The sequence below is a fragment of the Lepisosteus platostomus genome, chromosome 3 (genome assembly GCF_059453375.1).
Source record: "Lepisosteus platostomus isolate fLepPlt1 chromosome 3, fLepPlt1.hap1, whole genome shotgun sequence".
Classification (NCBI taxonomy): Eukaryota; Metazoa; Chordata; class Actinopteri; order Semionotiformes; family Lepisosteidae; genus Lepisosteus; species Lepisosteus platostomus.
In genome coordinates, this window is record NC_142613.1 from 53,859,890 (window position 1) to 53,878,535 (window position 18,646).

General features: G+C 41.4%; 1 protein-coding gene across 6 annotated transcripts in view; it reads left to right on the forward strand.

Annotated features, from left to right (window-relative positions):
* Positions 1-18,646, forward strand: part of kif6 (kinesin family member 6) — a 122,899-nt gene that overhangs the window by 16,275 nt on the left and 87,978 nt on the right. For 4 of the 6 annotated variants that reach the window (XM_088626074.1, XM_088626075.1, XM_088626077.1 and 1 more), the window contains 6 exons: positions 1,211-1,358; positions 2,933-3,042; positions 8,804-8,933; positions 11,238-11,444; positions 11,992-12,135; positions 13,474-13,560. In XM_088626074.1, coding sequence (XP_088482200.1) covers positions 1,211-1,358; positions 2,933-3,042; positions 8,804-8,933; positions 11,238-11,444; positions 11,992-12,135; positions 13,474-13,560 — 826 coding nt within the window. Of the gene's footprint in view, positions 1-1,210; positions 1,359-2,932; positions 3,047-8,803; positions 8,934-11,237; positions 11,445-11,991; positions 12,136-13,473; positions 13,561-18,646 lie in introns of all 6 variants that reach the window. The other 2 variants (XM_088626076.1, XM_088626078.1) reach the window with 1 other exon arrangement.

An 18,646-nucleotide genomic window follows, 5' to 3' on the forward strand; every position in this document is an offset into this window, starting at 1 on the left:
GATCTGCTGTTATACAAAAGACTGATCATTCACTCAGGGATTACAAAGCTCAGAGTTATTTACTTCATCTTTAAAATATTGACTATAACATGTTATGGTCTGCCTTGTAGATTTTATGCATTTACTACAATGAATAATTATCAAACACGATTGTAATAATAATCCAACTCTTGAGAATTATAATATGAATAAAGAAGTTTTACATTTGTTGGCCAAAGGTCCTTGATGAGTTTAAAATTCCTGCTGGAAAGTCCGAACTAGACTGAGTTGGTCTGTGGTCAACCTGGCATCGGCCTGGCATCTTGGAGAAAAGTTGTAGTGACTTGGATTTCTTGCAGTCGTGTGGCTGGTAAAATTAAAGAGCTTTTGAGCTTTGAGCTTTTAGCTTTTAAGGTATGACATCACAGTTGTTAGGATATCATCAAGTAAAATCCTGGTACCAACCAGTGAATCATCCATTGGGTGATGGCTAGTGACCTCTTACCCATTGTCCTGGACAGAAAGAGACTAACAGACTTGCGATGTCCTGGTCTGTGGACATCTTGGAACATCCTCCTTATTATATGGGACTATTTTAACTACATCTGCTTTTACACAGAGGACCAAGCTGCTTTGTCAGGGCAAAATAAAAAATATTTTGGAATGTTCAATAACACTTAACTTAAAGTGTAATAATAGGTCTTGTTGCTACACCCGTTATTCAAACAACTTTCAAACACAAGTCTCTCTCTGAGACTATATCCTATATTGAGAAGTTTCTCAATCCTCTCCTAAACATTAGTTTAAAACTCACATATCCAAACAGAATCCAGAGCTGAATAGATTGGTCACTTCCTCCCTTCCACATCTTGCTATGGAATGTGTGTCCTCAAATGGCAGATAAGAATGATCCTGGAAGCTTCTGATTCCCGATTTTTCAATTATCACCTGACCAATCATCTTTTCAGGACTGGTCAGGTGACTGACGACAGGAGCTTGTTCCCTACAGAGTTCTGATCCAGATAAGGATTTCTGTCTTGTCGGAACCTACTGGTAAATTTGGACTTGGTTGCAGTGGTTTAGGATAGATGGAAGCTTGCTGGGTCATGTTCAGTCTCTGCCACAATGAGAGAAGTGTTTCCACACCTTCTGTTTAGTTTCTGCTGAATGAAGTTAACAAAGGTGTGGTGTGAATTGATGGAATTGTCTCTTCTGCTTTTGGTGTTGGCAGCGTGCTGGCGGGCTACAATGGCACCATCTTTGCTTATGGCCAAACGGGCAGCGGAAAGACCTTCACCATCACTGGGGGGCCAGAGCGCTACAGTGACCGCGGCATCATCCCACGCACCCTCTCCTACCTCTACCAGCACTTCAGCAAGGTGAGCTTCTCTCTGCTGACATCTGCTTGCACAGAAAGCACGATTGTCTGACACTTACTGTAGGCACTGGATGGAAAACAGCAGAGGGAGATGAAACCAAGCTGAAGGTTATTAAGTGCAACTTTTAAATTAGCAGACCAACAGGATCAATAGACAAATCTAGCTAGTGAATGAGCAGCTACTTGTCCCCTGCCCAAGTGCCCACTACTCAGCATTTGCATCTCAACATGGTCTTTTTTCATCTTGTAATGAATGCTCTTGGTTCTGTGTTGGCGGTTTGGGGAATGACAGGCTAGAGATGACTTTACAGGCTCACTGACAGTTTTATTGTCCTTTTTGTTACAGTGCGGTGTGCTAATCATGGAGCAGGGAAGTTTGTGATTAAATGTTTTTGTTTTAGTTCATCTAAATCTAATTTAGTTCAAATTAAAGCCTATACATTAATATTTTCATTATCATGTAAGGAAGGGTGACATATGTGTCTTTACCATATATATTTTATACTGTATTACATTATGTAACGGTATAGGGTTTGACCTGGTTACATGTGAATTTGGCTATCTGCTACAGTTCTTTGCACCGAACCCTAGCAAATGTCAAGACCTTGCTATAATCTTAAAATACAGGCTATAAGAGAACAAGCTCCTATTTTAATTGTCTTCGAAGTTCCCATTCTTAGCTTGAATTGTGTGTTGTGTTATCTTGTACACATACTGACATTAACTTGAAGCTATCTGCTGCAAAAGGGATGTCTTGTGTATGCCTTATGGATTAAAGAAATAATGAACAGCGAAGTGTCTTAAAATCCATCCATCTTCTCACTACTTTAGCCAATAAAGGGTGGTGGAGGAGCTAGAGCCAATCCCAGCAATCAATGAGCACAAGGCAGGATACACCCTGGACACGACAGTCCAATGCAGGGAAGACACGCACTTAAACCAGGGTCAAATTGCCCAAAAGCCAATTAATCTACCAATATGTCTTGGACTGTGGGAGGAAACAGGAGCACCTGGCAGAAACCCAGGCAAATACAGAGAGAACATACAAACTCCACACAGATAGCACTTCAGGTCAGGAACTGAACCCAGGGCCCCTGCACTGTGAGGCAACAAGGCTAACCACTGTGCTGTTGTGCTGCCTGTGTCTTTAAATCTCCAGTACTAATTCTTGCAAAGTTTTACGTTAGCTATAAGCAATTTACAGCCAGATTTCTGTGAAAGTCCCCCATGTTTGTAACATCTCTTCTGTTCAGTGTGCATTCTGTTTGGTGTGTGACATACCTAATTAGACTGTCATTAATTGAATTGTTTAATAAATTTAGTAAGACATTTAGACTGGGAACTAGTAACCACCATCTTCAGAGTTGTATTAGATGAACGGTAATAATGGTATTAGAACTGAACACTAAAAGACTGGCACACTAGAACACTTGAACTGAACTGCCTTAATAAACCCTTTCCAAAATCCAGAAATCCAGTTGTAAGGGAGCGAAGCTGGGGCAGCCATGAGCTGCTGGGGCACTATTGAGCAGAAGTGTGCCACAGCCCTGTTCTCTCTCTTCTTCCTTTAACCAGGACAGCAGTAAAGTCTATACTGCCTACATCTCCTACCTTGAAATCTACAACGATTGTGGCTATGACCTCCTGGACCCCCGGCACGAGGCAGCCCGCCTGGAAGACTTGCCGTGAGTGTGTATTTCCAAGGAAACTAGACTCTAAATGCTTTTAGGATTAAAAGGAGAGCTCGCCACTGTACCCTATTTGCACGAAACGTAAAAAGTAACTTCAGTTACCATGATGAACATTTATTTATGGTGAATGAAAAACTTCAAAATGAAAAAAAGAGCTTATCAATTACCCAGAAACCCACATGGAGAAATTTCCAGCAGTGTTCTTAGCTGATAGGCAGTTATTCTGATGTGCTCCTCTTCAGAGCCTGGTGTCTTGCTGTGGTTCAGGCATGTTGTGAACAGGTGATGAAATTAGACTTTGGCAATTGCTCCCTGCTGTGAAAGGTGGTTTGTATTTTTAGTTCTTTTCTTAAGTTTGCCTTCTTTTGGCTAGCCTGGGTTTTGTCTTTGTGGTTTACATCTTAGAACTTTGTCTGGAACTCAATAGCCATCTTGGCAGGTGACACAGGAATAGCATCATTGATGCATTAATCAATAAACTGTTTTTTTTATTGTATACAATTATTATATTGCCTGGAATGGTCTGTCACTGAACAATTTGCACCATGGAAATGACATTGGTCTAAAAGTGATCATTTAGGATATTGTGTACAGTTGTGGTCGCTATGTTATAAAAAAGATATTGCTGCTCTGGAATCAGCCCAACAAAGAGTAATCAGATACTTTCTGGGGATTAAGTGAAAGACAGGCTGGAAGAAATAAACCTTTAGTCTTGAACTTGCTTGTACAGTACTTAATTTTGCTAAATTTATTCACAGTTCATCACTGGATAAATGAACATCTTTGGCTTCACAAGATGACAATGGCTCTAAGATCTCTGTTTCTTGTAATGATACTTATTGTCTTCAAAACCTGGCCGATGATCTCTGGAAAACCACCATGAGCATTGATAAAAGGAAGACTGACCGTAAAAAAAACCCTAAGGAAAGCAGCTTTTTGCAGCTTTTAGTAGTGATTAAGGATTGTAAAAATGGGAGCTGTCTCGCAATAAATTAACTTTCTTTCTTTACTTTATCACCTTGGAATGTTGTAAACAAGAAACGCGTGTGACTTGGTGGCTGAAGAGCTGCGACAGTCTTGGTTTGGTTGAGTGATCACACATGGCACCTCCCAAGTTCCAAGGTGTCTAGTTTTGACCACAGCACTTGAGCTGTAATTGATGGGTGTTGTTGGTGTGGTCAGGCCCTGAAGGCTCACTGAAAGCAAAGAGTACTTGTCGTTGACTCAAGATATGTGCACTGTTTTCTTTAGTGGCAGTGGTAACAGTATGCATTCCAGCTGGACTTACATAAGTGTTGCTTTTTTGAGGGAAAATGCAAATTGTGGGCTGAGCCATGGTGACTGTCACTTGGTTCAGTTATCATTTCAATACTTGTTTGTATGTTGTAGACTCTTTTTTTACATTGAGCAGCATCAAATCTTTCAGGTTTTACTGTCATTTGAAACTCTAGTGGATGTTGTTGGTCAATCAGTGGAGTGTAGCAGTTCCTGTTTGTCACAGGCTTGAGCTCTAAGGCAACCTTTCACCCATCGCTCACAGCTCTTGTGGTTTTCCAGCTACATGAGTTTTAAGTGTGGTGTTTTAGCTGGAGCTTTCTTCTACAGTTCTAGGCTTTGCTGCTCCAGGAGACTGCAGGTGAATGTTCAATCGATTCTCTCTGTCTCTAACCATCATTTTAGTTAGGAGGTCTAGCCAATTGACTAGTTCTTAACCAAACGAGAGTTATTCAAACCAAAAGTCTCCTTTAACATGTTGGAGCAGAAATCTAACCAGCACCAGCTTCTGGTGAACCCACATGCAATGTCTAATTTCACTAGTCTGCAAACTTCCCGCAAGATTTCTTTTCAAATCCTTAAAACCTCAACCTTGACACCACCCTCCAAGACACTTAAACTAATAAACCCCACAGAAACATAGCTGTTCTGGTAGTGTTTGGAAGAGGATTGCCATGATTAAACCAATAAACTCTTATAGTGGCTTCATAAAGCTTTTTTTTTTACTGTTGCACCAAACATCTTGAAATCACTGTTTGTCATTGAAGAGATGTTGAAATCTGAATTTCCCAGGGTGATGGTAGGGATGGCTCCCATCTGATGGCAGGCAATCCTGCTAGAGAAAGAGGTTCCAGTGGCCTTATAGCCCCAAACCCCCCCACTTTGCTGGGGAACATTATCCAGTTTTGTCTGCCCGCTGAAGACTCCCGGCCACAGTCAGAACCAGACTGGGTTTGAATTTAGTTAGAGATGGCTTAACCACATAAGAACAGTTACATGAGATGAGGCTATTTGGCTCGTCAAGAACATTTGCTAGTAAGTATCTAATTGACCCAAGGATGTTATTTATCTGTTTCTTGAAAGAAGTGACAGTATTGGTCTCAACAACATGGCTGGGTAGCTTGTTCCAAACTCCCACAACCCTTTGTGTGATGTTGTTCCTCCTGTGAGGCACATTTTATCTTTTTATCAGGAGGCCTGAAAGGCCTGAAGTCTCATGTCCCTCGATTTCTTTCCCTCGATTTCATGTCCCTCGATGCAGGAGGTCTCACAGGCTGTGGCAGATAAGGACAGCTTTTGTGAGATTATGGCCTACCTGTCTTTTTCTCTCCCTCCATCAATATCTTTGTGTCTTTCTCTCTCCGCCTCTACATTTCTCTCCATCTCTGTTTTAATCTCCAAGGCCTTGAATCAAGGCTGTCTCCTTTTCTCTTCCCTCCAAATTACACACTGCTGAAAATAGACAATACTTGTTGACCACGTGGTTCTGATTCTTGTTTTGAGGAGAAGTTGCCACAAAGACAAACCACTGGAGACGACCAGCGTTTTCTCTTTCTGTCTCTCTCTGACAGGAAAACTGAAGTACCCTTTTTATGTCTGTCGGGGGGCTTGTGGTTGTGGAGCAGCACTTTTTTTCTCTCTAACATATAGCTTAAGTCTCTCCCATTACAGTGGCTTAATGCATAGTTGCCTGATTCTGCCTGACGACTTGATGACCTTTTCCAAATATTGTAATGGTGTTAATTTACATTATGGGTTTGGTCAATTTAATATTTATATCACTCATGAAGATTTTGCTCCAACTTTCTTTTCTTTTTCTTATGAAAGGCCAAAGCACCCACTAAAGTTCTCAAATCAACCATATACTGTACATCTTAATCTATTCATTTTAGTCTCATAAATACTTTTAAAATGTTTCTGATTAAATGAATCAGTTTAATTGTTATACTGATGCACTGAAAAAAAAGCATTTTTGCATCGTTAGCTCACTGTACACATGCTGAATGTGGTTTTTATTTCATTTTAATTAGTGCAGATTGAATAGTATTGTTCTTTGACATAACAAAATACTGAGCTAAAGTCTTGTGATTTTCTAAATACACCAAATGCTCAGTTTATGGTATTTCAGTTGAGTTAAAATTGTTAAAATAAGATTATTAGAAATCTGTAACATTAATTCAAACAGACATGGCTTTAATTATATAAAGGAACAGGGAATGATACAAACATACCCTGCTTGAGTAATGCAGATTGCATTGTTGGTGTGAGGTAGGTCCACAGTCATCTGACTAATCCAGGGAAATCAGGAAACCATCTGTCAGGATAGGGTCTGGGAAGTAAAGTGGCACCATGACAGCTCAGGACTGGCACAATGCTTTGATTTGCTTTTTTTTTTCAGTCTCCAATGGCTACAGTATGAGAAATTCCAGGAATATATAATTAGTCCTTTAGCAGAATAACTATAGTTCACTGTCCGCATCAAAATGATCTGTGTGCTTGAAGGGTGCTCTGAGTTCACCTGTTTTTGTGAGACAAAGAAAACCTGAGGTGGTGACAAAGAGTTACGGACTGTTTTATTCACTGATGAATGCCATTTTGCTCTGGACAACCCTGCTTTTTGTTGCGTTGTTCAAGCCCATCAGCTGGTGTTGGTATTGTGATAATAACACCACACAAGAACAACTTTGGTGCAGATTGAGGGCAACCTTCCTGCCCAATGATTCATTGACCAAGTCCTTGGTTCCTCTAAGCTATTCTAGTGCTGACTTTCCAGGAGGACAGTACCCGACTGTCTATGGCCAGCCTTTTCTCCTTTCCTGAGAAATATAGAAATCTTAGAGAATTTCAAAGAACAAACTTAGCAATGCCATCAGCTGGAGACAACTGGGGCTGATTAATTTCCCAGCTGGTAGATGCTGATACAGGAGCATCAGAACATCCCACAGCAGTCTCTCCAGAGGCTGATTAGGTCCACATGTCAATACTGCCAGGATAGTGTCACTACTCAGGGAGGTCAAGTCCAGAATTTCCAAGTTAGTATTTTTATTTTGACAGTGTGTCATATCTCATATTGGAAACATCTAATAATTCTTTTTGTGATCAGATTATTTTGTATGGTGTGTGTGTGTGTGTGGGGGGGGGGGGGGCATTTGTTTTGCATATTTAAATTAACAATTTAGATTTAGACAGATTAAAAAATACAGCAATACATAAAATACAAAAGTAATGGGCTTGAAGTCCCTCTGGCTTGCAAATATGAAAGTTTGTGCTTCGTGGTCCATACTGTATATTTCACCGAGGACCTAATGTAAGTTCTATCAGTGGTTGATCAGCAGATCAGCAGAACAGCTTTTAGATGGTGGGGTCCTGTCTCAGCACCTTCAGGTCTGAGTGCAGACATCCTGAGATTGGCTCAGGACATGTAACTGATCATGATCTACCTTTTATGGGATTGCTGTATTTATGGATTTTGTGTTTTCTTTCAATATATTTTTACATTTCTCTTAGTGACAGTATGATTCAGTAACTATGTGTGTGTGTGTAATGACAGGCCTATTTGAAATGGCAATAAAACAGTATTATTATCCCATAAGTAAACAAGCACAAATCCCTGGCTGGTCTGTGTGTGTGGGAGTTAGTGCCGCAGCATGGATGAGATTCCTGGCAGTGTAAAGCCCTTAATTTCACCTTCGCTGAGCCCTTTCTGGCGAGAGCAAGTGAAAATGACGGCTGTGGCACTGCGACACACCCGTTAAGGATAGAGGAGCAGTGTGCACTGTGATACCACTGAAATGGTTAATGACCTTTGTGTTGCTGTGATTCACAAAGGATGACTTCATTGTCTCTGGGAGAGTCATCTGTTGAACAAGCTATGCTGGCCTTGTCCTTTACAGCACAAATAAGGATAACTGGACAGCTTCCCCATGAATTATATTTAAATAACTGTAATATGCGTCTAATTCTTTGTGGATATCATGTTACCCCAAACCACTGTGGGAAAACTTGAGAACTAAGTTGTTTGGGAAGGAGTGTAGAAACCCTGTCAAAAATAACCCTTTCTGTTCTTCTGTTGAAAGGCGTGATCTAGACCAGTGGTACCCACCAGTGGCCTTGGGGTACCTTAGTTTCTGTTTTCTTTTCACCTAAGCCTGTTAGTGACTTTTGATTTGCTTGCTTCTTTAGCCTTTCATTCACCTGTTTCTGTGCTACAGCGTTGGTTTTTCAAAAGACCCACCTTCAGCTGCATCCTTTCAACTCCTATAGCACACAGAAATTCACCCTCTCTGCTCATCTCGTTAGTTAAGAAATGTTTCAAAATGTTGAAATGTGCCTAAACAGTCCTTAGTAGGTAGATCAGTGCATGATGAAGAGCAGACACAGACCCCAGCTGTTACAAGATGCAGTTATCTCTTTGTAGTCGGCGTGCTTTGTCTGTTTTCTGTTTTGAGATGAAGTGTCTGTCTGTGCTTGGTTGGTGCAGGAAAGTGACCATCATGGAGGACCCAGAGCAGAACATTCACCTGAAGAACCTGTCAATCCAGCAGTCAGCCAGTGAAGAGGAGGCTCTCAATTTGCTTTTCCTGGGTGACACCAATCGGATGATTGCCGAGGTGAGAGCACGAGGCATGTTGGCAGAAGGCAGAGAGGAGTAGAGCTGCTACCCTCAGTGAAAAGGGCTTCTCCGTGACACAACTGTGCTCAGGCTTTTTAACAGAATTGAACCACCAAGGCTGGTGAGTTCAGCTCATGGCTCAGTTTAACTTTTCAAAACACTGCACTTGTTTGCATGTGGCAGTCAGTGAGCATCATGACCTAAGGGATCTTCTGAGTCCCCTGGCTTCTGACAGGCTGTTCAGAAATATAAAACCTTTTGTCAGACTGTGTAGTCTTTGTGAGCTATTGAACTTTATAAAATGGTTCAAGATTTGGTATCAGTTCATCATGTTGCTGGAATACCTTGCATTTCACTGGTATGTTATTTTATTTATATTTCTCTCCTGAAGAGTTTTCAAAACACATTGATTTAGTAAAATGTTGATAATAACTAAAATTATTATTGACATAGGCACTACCAAACACAATGGAATTGTCTGTTATTTTACAGCACTTCTGTGTCATTATCTAAGCAATAGTCCCGACCGTCTATGACAGACCTAAAGCAAAAGCTCTTTATGTCTAACACCACACCACACTAGCTTGCCAGATGTAGATTAAAGTTATTTTGTATCAGCATTCAGGTCTGTATGGAATTAAGACGAATTATCTTACACCTATGCTTAAAATGCAGATCTAAATGAGGCCTGCTCTGTGTTACTGGGACACACCACAGCTTCTCTTGGACATCCTGGAGGCTTAAAAACCTTCCTTTAAGCTCGGGCGTGATTTGAGAAGTGTGCTTTCCATTCTGGGCCTGGTGCTGCAGCCAGTTTTGGGTGGCCAAATTGTTTTCTAGGAGAGGTCAGCACATACTGATTCTGTGCTATTCCTTTCTGGGGATAGTTATCCATCAATAATCCCTGCTGCTTTTCCAAGGAGCGGGTGTATAATTAGCTTGTTGTAATTGAGCATCAGAATGCCAGATTTCTCCCAGAACGGTATTTCGCTAAATGTTTGGACAATTGGAGTAGAAAAAATACTTTTTTTCAAAATCAATTATAACCATATGTTGGACTTGAAAGATGACACATCTAGTCCAAATGGGGAATATGACATAAAGGAAGGAGGCTTTAAGGCGTTTTCCAGGGGGAGTTTATTGCTGGACAGGAAGTTAGCCATGCGTCTCACGCCTTTGATCTGTTTCCCTTGTTTGCTACTTTTTGCCACCCACGTGTGCGTCCTTTTTTTCCTTCCCCCGTGTGCTGGACAGCTGTGGTCCCCTAACCCCTGAGCACAGCACTGCCATTGTTACCATGGACGGCCTTGGCCAGAGCTCATATCGCACTGATCCTGCACAGCCCATGGGGCGATTCCCTCGTCTTGTGTGGTCACTGGTTTGTTTGTGGGGCTGACTTTATTTGTAAACAACATACGTCTTTGATGGCAGCGTTCGCCTTTTTTTGTACACAACAGAGGATAGCATATTGTATTGCTGACGCTGTAGTGTTTTCATGTGGAAAATGCATTTCAAACCAAGAAAAAAAAAGGAGGCACTTCTTTATTCAAAGGCTTGTGGGTTTGCAGAACATGCTACCCAGCCATGCTGTTGAAGCCGATAACCTCATTTCTTTCAAGAAACAGCTGGATCACTGATCCAATTAACTACTAACTTCTTAATTGACTAAATGGTCTCAATGGCCTCTTCTTGCTTGTAACCTCTGTCATGTTTTACCTTACACCATCCATGGCTTTGTGGCTGAGAAGTGCTGTCATAATCTGAATCATCATCCTTCGTATCCATCATCATTTCTCCTCACACCTCAGTCCTCTAAACCAGCTCTGATTTCTGCAATGTAGCATCCTGAGCTGACGTCTTTGTTCCATATTGTTAAATTATATCTCTAAAGCAGTCAGCCACCAAGATGGATACAGTTCGTATGCATTTCAGCTTTACTGTTTTAATTTGAAACATTTTACTTTTCCCCCCTCAAAAAATGTACATTCTATCTCAGGTGGTTTGCACGTAAGAAAAGAATGTAACTGTTTTTTAAGGAGGCTTTATAGCCATGAACTTACAGAGAGGGATCAAAGAGAACATTTTTTATCTGCCTGCAAGAATATTTGTGGGCAATCAGCCTGTATGAAAACAGCCTGAAGGTGATGACCTATAGGTTTTTACAGGGAATTAGGACATTTGTATCGAAAACCTTTAGGCTGTTCTGATAAGGGAGTGAATTGTGAGTGTGTAATGAACTATTGACTATAGTGTTAATGCTGTTCTTCTGCTTGACCAGCCTGTGCATCTCTGCCTCCATTAGACCCCGATGAACCAAGCGTCCACTCGCTCTCACTGCATCTTCACCGTTCACTTGTCCAGCCGGGAGCCCGGCTCTGCCACGGTCTGCCGCTCCAAGCTGCACCTGGTGGACCTGGCTGGCTCGGAGAGGGTGTCCAAGACTGGAGTGGGGGGTCAGCTCCTCACTGAAGCCAAGTATATCAACCTGTCTCTACACTACCTGGAGCAGGTACTGGATCGGCCGACCAGACCCTCCTCCAGCTGCCGGTCTTCATTAGCACTCAGAGGCTGCCACACAGCCTCTGGAGATTCTCCTCATCTGATGACTGTCTTCAACACAAAGAGCATGTGCTCTGTTCTCTGATGTCTGATGCCTGTTTTCATCAGTTCAACATAAAAATATGCGTTTGATGTAACAGATTATGAATTTAGAAATTTTTGTGAATCTGGCCTCCCTAGAAAATAGCTACTGTGGCTTTTACTTCTATCTTTACTACTGAGTACAGATGTAACCTAGGGAGTGGAGCTGTCTATTTCACCTCTCATACTGTACTACACAGTTCTCCAAGCTGTATTGGTGATATATTGCTTTTGTGTAATGCTAAGGTACATCTTAGAAGTTATGAAATTCTGTTTTTTAATTTCTGTTTTTTTGCATTTTTTGTAACCAAATACTGTAGTTCATTTCACCCTTCTCTAAGAGAGTCTCATGTAGTGCAAATCTGTTATTTTCTACCTAAAATTTAACAGGAGCTCTATGCCATATTTCTCCACAGGTGATCATTGCTCTTTCGGAAAAGAATCGCTCACACATCCCCTACCGCAACTCCATGATGACCTCAGTGCTGCGGGACAGCCTGGGTGGAAATTGCATGACTACGATGATCGCGACGCTGTCCGTGGACAAGCGGAACATTGACGTGAGTCCTGTCTCTCCGGCGTCTGTCCTCTGAGGACCTGTGCTGGGGCAGTGCACTCTTTTACCTTTGTGCCCCAAGCCTGCATTACTTCACCACATTTTGTTTTACATTTATCAAAAAAGTAGTTCCTTTTGAGTGCAGAAGTTTGTAACTTCACCTCTGTGATTTCTATTTGGAAAGCTGAAGGGTTCTGAGATATCGTAGAAGAAAAGAAGAACTATTTTTCTGGAGGGATATTAGAGAATGGTCTGAGCTTTAATCCAAGCCTGTCCTGCTTTTTTTAGTTTTGCTAGACCCTTTGGGTTATTCATGTAGACATTTACAGGATGAGTGTGGTTTGTCTAAAAATAATACTGGTTAAAAGGATGGGTTTTTCAGAGTAGGAGTAAGGATTTCAGGTAAGTCTCTTTAATCTCTGTGACAAGCTGACAAATGCATCTTTACTAATTTTTGCTATAGATGGGGAAAAGAGAACATCAATGTACAGTACAATGATGTGTGTTGTGGTAAATTTGGATTTTTTCCTTGCTTGTTACCATCTTAGTTTAAATGCTTGATTCCTTTTATAGCACTGTTTCCCAGTTGTTGCCCTGGAGTATTTCTTAATCAATTAAGCTTATAATTACCTTAATAATAACTTAATAATAAAAATCCATGCTTAATTAAACCTGTTGATTCGTAAACTGGACAGTCTCACAAATCTTCTTTATGTATATCATTTTCAGGAAATAAAGTTGTAAGAAGTTCTCTATTTTATCGTTGTTGCTCGATAGCTCTATGAACCACTCTTTTAACTTATTAGATGGAAATGACACAAACAGTGTAATGATAAGCTTTCCTAGTGTTGCTTGAGCCTATTGGTCACATTCAACCACGTCATTGAAACAAGAGGGAGAGTGGGGCTGACACCCAGCACCTGGTACAGGTTTCATGCTAACTTCTGACCTCCTTCTACTATTTAAGAACCAAAATGGTACAAGTGCACAGTTTGATTTAATGGCTTGATGAGTTAAATAAAACAACAAAGTTCAGTTGGGATAACAATTAAAAAACTAAAAAAAGTAGAATGGAAGACACGGGTCCTGCAAGACAAGGTTTGAGAAACACTGCTCGATCTCATTCAGACAAGATGTCTCTTCTAGATGTCACATAAGCACTTTATTGTGTCTCCTTCTAAATATTATGTGACTGAATGGATGATGATAATCTTGCACCAGACTGTCCACAAGACTCCTTGATTAATCCATCCAGAATGATTTAGGAAGTCTTTTTCCCCATCGGGCCAGCCTTGCAATCCCTGAGCTGCTGTTGGAGCGTGGCATCGTCTCTCTGTTTCAGGAGTCCATCTCCACGTGTCGATTCGCACAGAGAGTGGCGCTCATCAAGAACGAGGCCCTGCTCAATGAAGAGCTGGACCCAGCACTGGTAAGCTACAAGATGACAATGAAAAGAGGGGAGTCTGTGGAGGAGTCAAACACAAAGTCTCACAAAATATAGAAAATGTTTTTAATTGCACATCGTATTTAATAGATCTTTCCATTGTAGGCTTCACTGCTGTGGGGAAAACAAAAGTCAAAGGATATTATGTTTCTTTCCAGGCCATTGCTGGTTAAATGCTGTAGCAGGTGGCATCATCTCCCAGCACTGTGTTCCATAACAAGAAGTGTTCTGATGGAACAATTGTAAGAGGTTGTTTTTATGAAGTGACATTTATCCTTGTTACTTAAAGGATCCCTCAAAGGACAACTTACAGGCCTTGCCATTGTGCTAAAATACAACTGCCTGGAAATGACAGGAGCAAGCACAGCAGTACAACGACCACCCTGAAGGAAAAAAAACACGGCTATTACAAATTTTGGACGAGGCTGGACTCATTGTTGACTTCATAGCTGATCAGGTTATGAACTCCATACGGTGCTTTAAGGATGTGTGCTGTGCAGTGTTCGCTTCATTACTTAATTGACTGTGTATTCTGATACTGATCTCAAGATTCATCTTCCACTGATCCATTGCATACTGAGAGGCATTAAAAACGCAATTACTGTAAATGATTGAGCTTCTAATTTGTTGCATTATTATGCCTACTATGCCTAAAGGGTCAATATATATTTTATATATGTGCGGTCTATCTTTGTGAAAGCAAGGCAAGCCGGTCAGAGGCACTCATGCAGCCCACATACTGCACAGTACAAAAGGAACACCCCAATGATGGAGTCAAATCCAAAGCATGCAGCAGTGCGATCAAAGAAGCTCTCTATCAGGCTGGGTCTCCTGAGCTGCGAGCTGTTTGTTTCCCAGCCAGGGCTGGAGCCTGTGAGCCGTTCCAGCCTCTTGGCCATTGCCCTGGACTCGGGCTCCTCACCCCAGCCCACTGCTCCAGCTTTGCCGCAGTGCACATGTGGAGTTATGAGGAGAGTCATTAGCCTGTGGCCTGGTCAGATGTGACTCATTCATTCTCAGTCAGGCTCAAGTGTGATGAAAAAGTTAATCTTTTTTTTCCTCTTTTTTTCTTTTTTTTCTTCTTATGTCGTAAATAATCCTTTCCATCCTAAAGATTCCATTGAAGATTCATAGCTGGATAAAAAAGGAACACAGTTGTTGTCACATTGGTGTTGATGGCAGAAACAAGGCTTGCATGTGCAAGGATTCCTGCTGGCATGGACATGTGCTACAGTATACATTCAGACAACAGCTATGCTAAGCAAGTCCTTTTCACAGTAATCTTCTGTACCGTTCTGGTAGAAATTTTTCTGTGAGCTGCTGTAATACTCAGTACTGTGGATGGGACAAATGGTATGTTATCAGTTAAATCTATGGATTAATATCCGTTTTATGCTGCTTAATTGCTCAGATAGTTTGATTGAACTGCATTCAGAGTCACAGGCCAGATTAGTGTGTTTGTTTTACATTGGCACTTAAAAGAGAACCAGAACATGGCTATAGCATAAAACTGATGGACTGGAAAAACAAAAGACTGAAAATCTCCCTCATGGCTACTCCAAGCACAGGTGAGATTGCTGTGAGATAGACTGAGTGACAAGGCTGTCCTGATTTGCTCTTACATTTCCCTTGATTAGCCATTCCCTGCTTTTTACCAGGATAAACTCCTGTACGTGTGTATGAAAACAATATACTGTGTGGCAAGTCTGGTTAACTGAGAGCCTGGGTTATCTTTCTCAATCATTCATGGTCTCAGGCATTGTAGATTAAATTAATTTGCAGTGCCCAATTTGAACCCATCATAAATGTTTTTAAGACAGTCTGCGGTTGCTTGTTACATGAATTGGTGTCTGGCAGGAAACTAATGAACAAAAACTGCTACAGGATGCTGCTGCTAAGTATTGCCCATTGCTTACAGACTCTTGTTTTTTTTAATATTGAAAAATAGTTCGCTAAAAAACATGAGAATTTATAAACCAATTGGTAAAAAGGTTTGGACCATTTGGAATGATGCCAGAATTGCTTTATCGACTTTTCATCATCTCAGACGTTGAGAAATAATTCTACTTTTTCTCCTACTATTAAGTGCCTTGTGAAATTTCATGTCTCAGTTCCACCTACTATAATGCTATAAAACATTCACACCTGAATGTTCACCTGAACATTTTCACCTGAAAACATTCAGAACATTGCATTGTGGAACACTAGATAATAATAATTATTATAATAATTGCTTACACTTATACAGTATAGCGCTTTTCTGGACACTCCACTCAAATCGCTTTACAGGTAATGGGGACTCCCATCCACCACCACCAATGTGCAGCATCCAACTGGATGATGCGATGGCAGCCATAGTCCACTAGAACGTTCACCACACATCAGCTATCAGTAGGGAGGAGAGCAGAGTAATGTAGCCAATTCATAGAGGAGGATTATTAGGAGGCCATGATTGGTAAGGGCCAATGGGAAATTTGGCCAGGACGCCGGGGTTACACCCCTACACTTTTCTAGAAACACCCTGGGATTTTTAATGACCACAGAGTGTCAGGCCCTCGGTTTTACGTCTCATCCGAAGGACGACACCTGTTTACAGTATAGTGTCCCTGTCACTATACTGGGGCATTAGGACCCACATGGACCGCAGGGTGAGCGCCCCCTGCTGGCCCCACTAACACCTCTACCAGCACCAACCTTAGTTTTTCCCAGGAGGTCTCCCATCCAGGTACTGACCAGGCTCACACCTGCTTAGCTTCAGTGGGTTGCCAGTTGTGAGTTGCAAGGTGATATGGCTGCTAAGATGGCCTTGTATTATTCTCAGACCATACTTTGGGTAGTTTCCTGCAAAGGATCGATGGCCAAAGTCTCGGCAGGTTTTCTAGATCTCTTAAAAGTGTGAGCATCTTAATTGGTTGAATTCTGCCAATAGTAAGCTGTTTTAAGAACAGGAGCCACCTCCTTATTCAATGGATTATTGGGATCTAGTACAAGCTGCCCAGGAGTGAAGATGAAGTGGTGAAGTAGATGCCCTGGCTTATTTAAAGAAATGGCTAGATGAGATTATTGAATCAATTAGCTGCTTGCTTTGAGATGGGTCAAATGGCCTCCTTTGGGTTGTAACCTTTCTTGTAATTAATGCAGTTCATTAAAGGATGTCCTAAAAACCACTTCAGGATAAGTACTTCAGGATAAGAATGAGACACCCCAAAACTGAACTATAAAATAACAGCAAAGAGTTGATTAATCGTTTGATTGATTTGAACCAAATTAGACAAAATGTTTCTTTTGCAAAAGCAACTGATTCTCCAGACATAATGGTGTATTAAAGGACAGGTTTGCCGGGGTCTCATAAACTTGATTTGAGTGCCGTGGGAGCTGAGGTCCTCTCTGCCAGCCCAGCTCAGTGCTGAAATCCTGTTTCTGTTTTGCAGAGTACACGGCCTCCATGGATTACATGCTTGTTTGTGGTTTGTGTCATGGTTATTACCTGGGTGTGCTTACAGGGCTCTTCTGAAGCTGGGCTATAGAAGTTAGCATCCAAATTAACCAACATCCTTCTTTGTACAGAGGATGAGAGTGAAATTCCATGGAAAAGTACTTCCTTCAGAAGGTCCTGAGCCCTGTGGGCCTCCAGAATTGCACCATGCTGACCAGACAGCCTTATTAGCGCATACCTGCAAGCCAAACATTCCACCATTAGAGTCAGACAGAGAAATGGTCTTGAAACTGGGTGTTAAAATTCCTGTGGGCTCATCTTGCCAAAGTAATTTACAGGGCAGCTCGGCGTAATGGTGCATTTGTGTGCTGTAGCCATGTTAGCAGAGATTTAATGGACAATTTTTGTAGAAGTCCCTGAGACAACCATTCCAGCAGAGGGGCTTTCTTCTTAAGAAAGAGGATACAGAGAGAAATTAAAGTTTTTTTTCTCCGTGCTCCTTCCGATTTGACAGTTATGCGAATTAGGAGGTGGCTAACTAGGACTGGACATATTTCAAATATTACTGAGTTTCTCTTTTTTATTTCTTTAGCCAGTAAAATGTTTTTTTTTTAATTTATTGTATTGAGCTGCAGTTCTTGAGGAAATCACTAAAAAACAGAACAACGATTTAAGTGTGGGAGTCATTGAATACAATCTATCTTTTCTTTGACTGACAGACTTTAATTTTCCAAAATCTATATACTGGGGCTGTACTGGATACATCTGTGCTTTTAAGTGTGACCTTGTCATTTCTGGGCTTTGAAAGACAGGGAGGGGAACGCCAGGGAGGGAAGGCTGTGGCCAAGGCCTCTGTCCCAGGAACCAGGCCCTTTGAAGACATGCTGTGTGAGGACACTGATGTCATCTGTCATATGGCATGTGGCAGGCTAAAGGACCCATTGCCATCTAATTACCACATTCAAGGCGGTCACCAGCTTAATTGATTTCTGCCATGGCTTCTGGATGTGAGAGTCTCTTTCCACTGGTTATGCAGATCCAGCTGATTCAGGGCTGTGAATAGGATGTGTTTTGCTGTTTTTAGCTTTATTCAGTGGTTTTGTTTGAGTGGTGACATGCTAACGTTGCATCATCCTACTGTACATTTAACTGTAGCGTGACCACTGCATCAGTTAGAAACTGATGTTGTTTGACAATGAATAATAATAACTACAGTTTTATACATTCAAAGAACATTATATTAAAAAGTACAAGAAAGTAAGGAGTCCAGCATGGTGGTAGGGAGGTTAGCGCTGCTGCCTCATTACTCTTGGGTCCCGGGTTCGACTATGGTCTGTCACATGCTTCTAATTGGAGTTTGCATGTTCCCTTATGTCTGCATAAGTGAACTCATTCCAAGGACTGTGGGAGGAAACCAGATGCTGAAAACGACAATAAAATTAGTATGTTCTTCACTCAAACGTTTAAAATGAGCTCTCTTTCTCTGGGCTTTTTGAGAGCAAATCTGTGCAAAATCTATGCTGGTGTAAAATGCTTTGAAACTGGTTCTTTAAATTTGTCTTCTGCTGTTTTGACCACCTTGCACCTAGACTAGGTCAGGGTAAAGCTTACAATCTGATAAATGGGCTTTTGCAA